The sequence below is a fragment of the Fukomys damarensis genome, unplaced genomic scaffold, assembly GCF_012274545.1.
Source record: "Fukomys damarensis isolate Sample0158 unplaced genomic scaffold, DMR_v1.0_HiC HiC_scaffold_26, whole genome shotgun sequence".
NCBI lineage: Eukaryota > Metazoa > Chordata > Mammalia > Rodentia > Bathyergidae > Fukomys > Fukomys damarensis.
In genome coordinates this window covers 25,459,293-25,466,226 of record NW_022900938.1, presented here as the reverse complement: position 1 = coordinate 25,466,226, position 6,934 = coordinate 25,459,293, and the positions used below count along the sequence as shown (strand labels likewise).

At 39.1% G+C, this 6,934-nt stretch overlaps 2 protein-coding genes across 4 annotated transcripts in view; one reads left to right on the top strand and one right to left on the bottom strand.

The window, feature by feature from the left end:
* The window catches only part of Ccdc173 (coiled-coil domain containing 173), a 21,838-nt gene extending 20,321 nt beyond the window's left edge, over window positions 1–1,517 (bottom strand). The window contains exon 1 of the mRNA XM_010606949.2: window positions 1,375–1,517. Coding sequence (XP_010605251.1) covers window positions 1,375–1,423 — 49 coding nt within the window. The 5' untranslated portion in view covers window positions 1,424–1,517. The remainder of the gene's footprint in view (window positions 1–1,374) is intronic.
* Window positions 1,518–1,604: 87 nt separating this feature from the next.
* Phospho2 (phosphatase, orphan 2) lies at window positions 1,605–6,543 on the top strand. Of its 3 annotated transcripts, none has more exons than XM_010606950.2 (3): window positions 1,605–1,691; window positions 2,268–2,301; window positions 5,253–6,543. In XM_010606950.2, exon 3 carries the CDS (start codon window positions 5,273–5,275, stop codon window positions 5,996–5,998), a length of 726 nt encoding a protein of 241 aa, XP_010605252.1. In that variant the 5' UTR covers window positions 1,605–1,691; window positions 2,268–2,301; window positions 5,253–5,272; the 3' UTR covers window positions 5,999–6,543. The 3 variants fall into 3 exon arrangements, with proteins under 3 accessions (XP_010605252.1, XP_033612285.1, XP_010605253.1); XM_010606951.2 differs by lacking the exon at window positions 1,605–1,691 and adding an exon at window positions 1,698–1,869; XM_033756394.1 differs by lacking the exon at window positions 2,268–2,301.
* Window positions 6,544–6,934: the final 391 nt, after the last annotated feature.

The following is a 6,934-nucleotide window of genomic DNA, read 5'->3' as shown; positions in this document are numbered from 1 at the left end:
AAAAAAAAAAAAAAAAGATTAAACTTTTAAAAGAAAAATACTCATCTTCAGGATTGTTGCAAGTCTCTGATTAATTTCCAGAGTTCTGAAAAAGTTGATTTTGGCACTTTTTGCCAGGTTGCTTGTTGATTTTCGGAGAAAAGGACTTTCAGGGATCCTTATTCTACCACTCTGGCTGCTATTTCATAATGTTTCCACTACACAAAAAACCATACCAATAGGGGGGTCCTGTACACCTCCCACCAGGGTTGGGGGTATTGTTAACAGAAGCTCCGGCAAGGACTTGAAAATAGTTCAAATTCCCAAAATTTTAGTTGTTACCATGACAACAATATACTTGGGGATTTAGACCTAAGAAACTATTGTAGGGCCAGGGATTTAGCTCAGTGGTTCCGCCACCTGCCTCACAAGTGCAAGGTCCAGAGTTTGATCCCCAGTACTGCAAAAACAAACAAACAAAAAAATAGAAACTATTGTAGCTGTGCATGATGGCACTTGCCTATAGTCCCAGCACTTGGGCAGCTGAGGCAGGAGGATTGTCATGAGTTAAGAGGCCAGCCTAGGCTACATAGTGAGTTCAAGCCCAGTCTAAACTACATAGCAATACCAAGTGCAAGGTCCAGAGTTTGATCCCCAGTACTGCAAAAACAAACAAACAAAAAAATAGAAACTATTGTAGCTGTGCATGATGGCACTTGCCTATAGTCCCAGCACTTGGGCAGCTGAGGCAGGAGGATTGTCATGAGTTAAGAGGCCAGCCTAGGCTACATAGTGAGTTCAAGCCCAGTCTAAACTACATAGCAATACCCCGAATTTTATAACAGATCCTCTGAATTATGCTATGTTAATAGCATTATTATTTGCAAACTATCAAAGCATCTAATTAAGGAGAGACCTTCCCTAGCCTTCACTTTAGAGCGGAGGAAACTGAGACCTCTCCTTCTGAGACATTCGGCAAGTTTGCAGCAGAGCTAAGAGTTTATGGAGGTGTCTGATATTTCCTAAACGTATTCTAATTTACTCAGTATATAATAAAGCTTAAAGGTTCGAGGGTTCCTCAAGTACCAGACCCCAAGAGCTGCAAGTGGGTGAGTACCTGACCAGAGTTGTGGGTCTCAAACGTTTTTTGATTTCTCCACCCCCATTTCTGTTAACGTTCTCCTACACTCCCACAGGTCTCCTTTCCCTCTTCCCTCCATTCACAGACGGCTAAATAATCTAATTTCCAGAATCCAAGAATGCTAACTGGGGGTGCTTTAGACTGGGTGGAGCTCACTTCAAAAAAGTAACCGAAGCCTTCACTTGGCACCCTCACCTCTCACCACCTGGGTGCCAGTAACAACCCCTGTGCCGGAATGGACCACTGAAACGCACCCTTGCTTTTTCTCGCCTGTCCGGAGCGCCGTCCAAACCGCACCAGCATCTCAGCTACTTGCCCACAATGCGCCAAGACCTGGATAGACTAGTGTAGAGCGAAAACAAGCCTGCAGTGTTTCCCAGGCCCTTGGTTGCTTAGCAACGTCTGCCGGAAATGACGCAGGCTGTCGCCGAGGAACCAGGAACGCGTTCCAGACCGCAGTGGACCTGGAGATGAGAGACTGCGCCTGCGCCGGAAGCGGGGTCGGGCGGAAGGTGGCGTGGTACTTGTGGGCAGGGTCCGTGACGTGTCCCGGGTACTGTATCCGTGCGAGGTGAGCGGAGTGGGCACCAATCGCGCTGTAGACTGCTAACAATAGGCCTGCGTTTTGTGAGGAGCGGTCGGGCCAGACCTTGCCTGCTGCTCCCATCCCCGCCTGGAGTGCGCCTCCTGGTGGGCGGTCGACCCCCAACTAGGCCCCGACGCCTACCTTCGGGGTGTGGACCCGTCAGGTGTGTGAGTGCGAGGCCTAGACTTGGTGTGTGCGGCCCATAAACCTTTACTTCCGTGTGGAGTGTGAAGGGCAGAGCCTTCTCTAACTATAGAAACCCAGGGATTAATGGACATGAGTTTTTTAAATTTTTAGTTTCTGAGGCGTGATCAGGGCTCGATGATTTTTTTTTTTTTTTTTTGTAACTAAGAATGTTAAAACTTGGATGTTGTCTCCAAAACATTAATGTCAGCACCTTTAAGATATTTTAAACAATAAATAAATGTCAGCACCTTTAAGATATTTTAAACAATAAATAAATTAAGTAGTGAATTGAATGTGTTTTGGGACCCGTCAAATCTTTAATGACACAAAAATCTGTTGAGTATTCTAACACATAATTGTGCTATTTTTCTTCAGGGTTTCTATGGGATGTTCCTCAGTAATAATGCTGGTAAGTATGGAAGCGTCAATAAAATATCTATAGCTAGAACTGTGCACCTTAAACACATGGTGTTTTTTGAAGCATAACTGAAAATGTTGAGAACTAGAGAAAAGGTTTACCATATTTTGCAGTCTAGGGTTAAATAGCCTGCCACATTTCTGTGCAAGACGCAAGACTGCTAGTTTAGAGATGAATTACAGCAGCAGCTATTTTTGCTCCCACGGCATGATACAAAGCCAGCCAGGAACCATTTAGATGTGGAGTGTGTTGCCCTACAGGACAGGAACTCTTGAGCTTGGGGGGACTCAAACTAGAGTGGACAACAAACTTGCCTTTTAAGGCTGTTCGCTGTAGAGACCTCCTTGAGAAGGTGCAGGCATCAATGGGCAGTGATAACATTGCTTGTAAGATCTGTGGAGACTATGGAGAATTATCTCCCAACAAGAATTCCCTGCAGGGCCAGGGATTTAGCTCAGTGGTCCCTCAGCCTGCCTTGAAAGCACAGGGTCCTGAGTTCAATCCCTGGTACCAAGAAAAAAAAAAAAATCCCCTTCAGTTTTATTCAGTTGCAAAAGTATAGAATCTTCTAAGCTTTGATGTCTGTAATTTGCCAGTTTGATAAGGTCAAATATCGTTTGACTTTAAATTGCAGGTTGCAACTCTAACCTGGACACAACTTGATCCACAGTGGTTATGTGTTTCCCACTCCAAATTTTTGTTGTCGTTAATTTAAGATAGTAGTATTTGTAAGCTGACCTGAAATAGTTTGTTATTCTTTTTTTTTTTTTTTTTTTTTTTGGTACCAGGGATTGAACTCAGGACCTTGTGCTTGCAAGGCAGGTGGCAGAGCCACTGCCAATAGTTTGTTACACTATTTTGTGACTTGTATAATTTGAACTGCCTTAGCTTTTAATGACTGAACAAATTTTCCATTATATAGTTACAAATATTATATTGACTCCAGGCACATACTTTTACTAGTCCCCAATTCTTGGATGTCCATGGAGTTTTTTCCATTATTGTGAAAGCACAGTGTTGTTATACAACAGTAACACTGAAGACACACAGATAGACAGTGCTTGTGTTTTTGGAGAGAATGGTTAGTGAATATTTTTATAGACAGGTGAAATGGCGTATTCCTGTAATCTCATCCTCCAGGAGGGTTTCACCTTGGAGACAGGCCTTGGCGATAGAGCAACTTCAGGATGGTCTTGACTATATTGTGAGAGCCTGTCTCAAAACAAAATTATAACCAAAAAAATCCAACTTTGGAATTTTAACAAGTTTCAAAGTACATTCACATTCTTAAAACTGAAATTCTTTTGCACTACCTCAAATTTTGGAGACATTTTTATTTCAAGTATATCACTAAATTTCAATATGTTTATGGACAATAAGACGTCATTCAGGCTAACCTGAGTCTAGAATGCCAGTTCTAATACTTCAAGCTCCAACTTATACATTTTTTAATGACAATTTTTACATAATAGAGTATGAAAATAAAATGAGTATGCACTAATGTTTTGGGTTTTTTTAATGGTAACAAAGTTTCATATTAAAGATAGGAAAAGAAACAGGTTCTGCAGAGTGAATTTGGGCCACATAAAAGTAGGAAAATAAGTACATTCTACAAGAGAGGGCAGCTGCTGGGAGAGGACACGGTAGCCTTGCTTTTGGTTTTTTGTGACAGGGCCTCACTGTGTAGTTCAGGATGGCCTTGAATTTGCAGCGATCTTCCTGCCTCGCCTCCCAGAGTGCTGGAATTATAGGTGTGCACTACCTTGTCCTGCAGTTTGTACTAATTTCAAAAAAAGAAAATGTGATTGAGATCATGAAGTTCTTAGTCCAGAGCTTGAAATATAGTTATCTCTCAAAAATACTTGTTATACTTTAAATGTTTTTTTTTCTTTATGTACTCCAACTCTAGCTTCTGCTGGATGTTCTGTATTATGCTTTTTTTTTACATGACTTTCATCGTAGCATTTGTTGACCAACTTAATTTTTCATTTCCTCTTGAGATCTGTATTTAGTGACCTTCATTATCTGTTTTTTGAGTTGCTGGGGATTGAGCCCATGGCCTCATGCTTGTGAGGCAAGCACTATGCCACTGAGTTACATTCCCAGGCCTCTTCATTATTTTAATGAAAACAAAAATTTCTTTGTCACATCATAAGCAGTGATTACTCAGAGTACATCCAGATTATTTTGTCACCTCAAAACTAAACTATCTAGAGAAGATATAAATAAATGTGACAATGTTAGCAAAAGTTATTCTAGTTTGGAATAGTTTAATTAATCCCTCCTTTTGGGTAATTTTTAAAAAATTCATGTATAGCATGAAATCATTTATAACATTGGCATTTAGAGATTGATTTTAAGGGCTGGGGATTTAGCTCAGTGGTTCTGCCACCTGCCTCGTAAGTGCAAGGTCCTGAGTTTGATCCTGGTAACCCCCCGTAAATTTTTTTTATTATATGTAAATAACTTTTAGAAAATTATTTTACGAGACACATTCTGTGTTCAGTTTTGTATTTGTTATACAGAGAATCCATATTGTATGTGATATTTTATATGAAGATTATTGTAAATGTATACTAATAAGGTTTTGTTAACTTCGAATAGTACCTGGTTAATATGCATTTTTCTCTCTTATAGTGTTTATGTATTTGACTATAAGATTGTTTCATTACTTGTCTTTCTGAATAGCTCTATAGTTTCATTCTGAGTGCTAAAGGAATCATTCCCACAAAAACACAATTGAGTGCCTTCTTTAAATATTTTGGTTTTTATTAACATAAAATACTCAAATGTGAACTTTGCTTTTAAGGAAAAAGTGTTTAAGTGATGATATTAAATGATCACTTGCTTATATTACTTATTTTAGCAGATTAATATTTACTTGTGTTTTAAAATGAGTATAATAATTGTATATTTAGGGAAGAATATTTTTTCTTTTTCAGGATAATCCAAATCTGGAATCATGAAAATTTTGTTGGTGTTTGACTTCGACAATACCATCATAGATGACAATAGTGATACCTGGATTGTACAGTGTGCTCCAGACAAAAAGCTTCCTGTTGAACTGAAAGAGTCTTATCAAAAAGGATTTTGGACAGAATTTATGGGCAGAGTCTTTAAGTATTTAGGAGATGAAGGCGTAAGAGAAGATGAAATGAGAAGAGCGATGACATCAGTGCCATTCTCTCCAGGGATGGTGGAACTTTTCAACTTCATCAGAAAGAATAAAGAGACATTTGACTGCATCATCATTTCAGATTCAAATTCAATCTTCATAGATTGGATTTTAGAAGCTGCCAATTTTCATGACATGTTTGATAAAGTGTTTACAAATCCTGCAGCTTTTAATAGCAATGGCCATCTTACTGTGGAAAACTATCATGCTCATTCTTGCAAGAGGTGCCCAAAGAATCTTTGTAAAAATGTCGTTTTGGTAGAATTTGTAGATAAACAGCTACAGCAGGGAGTGGATTATACTCGAATTGTTTATATAGGTGATGGTGGAAATGATGTCTGTCCAGTAACATTTTTAAAGAAGAATGATGTTGCCATGCCACGGAAAGGATATACTTTACAGAAAACACTTTCCAGAATGTCTCAAAATCTTGGGCCTATGGAATCTTCTATTGTAGCTTGGTCTTCAGGTGTTGAAATAATTTCTTATTTACAATTTCTAATAAAGGAGTAATATGCCAGTAGTTGAAATACATAACAGCTAAGATTAAGTTCAGCACTAAAACCAAAAATGAAAGAAAAATAGAAAAAGGAAAGAAAGGGTTTACCTCTCACTTCAAAGAATTTCAAAGGTATCACAAAGCTGCCATGCTGATCTGTCAACTTCAGCGCTGGGCTTCCAACTCATGATTGAGACTGCAGCCCACATAGCAACATTCTGGCCAGGAAGAAGGAGGGAAGTGAGGTTACAACCCCTTATCTAAGGAAACTTCCCAGAAGTTATGCCCAACACTTCAGTTTAAAAGCTGTTGGCCAAAACATACTCATAACACTCCATTAACTTCAAGGAAAGATAGAAAGCATAGCTTTCATTCTGTGTGATCACATGCCCAGGAAATTTTAAGGAAAAAAAAAAGGGCAGCTAATGGTCTGTACTAGAGGTAGTTGATAGGTAGATTATATTTTTAAATTCCTGGAGAGAGTGATCATATTTTAGTCTTCAATAATTATTTTTAAAAGTATATTCAGTAGCTCGAGATCTTAAAAATATGTATGATTCAACAAGGCATGGTAATTCCAGCACTCAGGAGGCTGAGCGGGGAGGATTGCCTTGAGTTTGAAGCTACCCTGAACTACATAGCAAGACCCTGTCTCAAAAAAAAAAAAAAAAGGCACTTAACTGTATATAATACCCTCCCAAACCAGTGTACTTATTGTTAAGGTTTCACCAATGTAAATTTTCCTTTTGAAATGAAAGCCAGGCATGGTGGCACACACCTATAATCCTAGTACTTGGGAGGCTGAGGTAGGAGGATACAGTGAGTTTGAGGCTAGCCTGAACATAGCAAGAGCCTGTCTCAAAAAAAAAGCCTTTTTGTAAAAAGCCTATTTGGTGAAAGCAGAAGGTCCTGAGTTCAATCCCTGGTACAAAAAAAAAAAAAAAAAAAAA

Excerpts from the sequence above, each read along its gene's own strand:
- Phospho2 (XM_033756394.1), top strand. The coding sequence starts at position 5,273 with ATGAAAATTTTGTTGGTGTTTGACTTCGACAATACCATCATAGATGAC.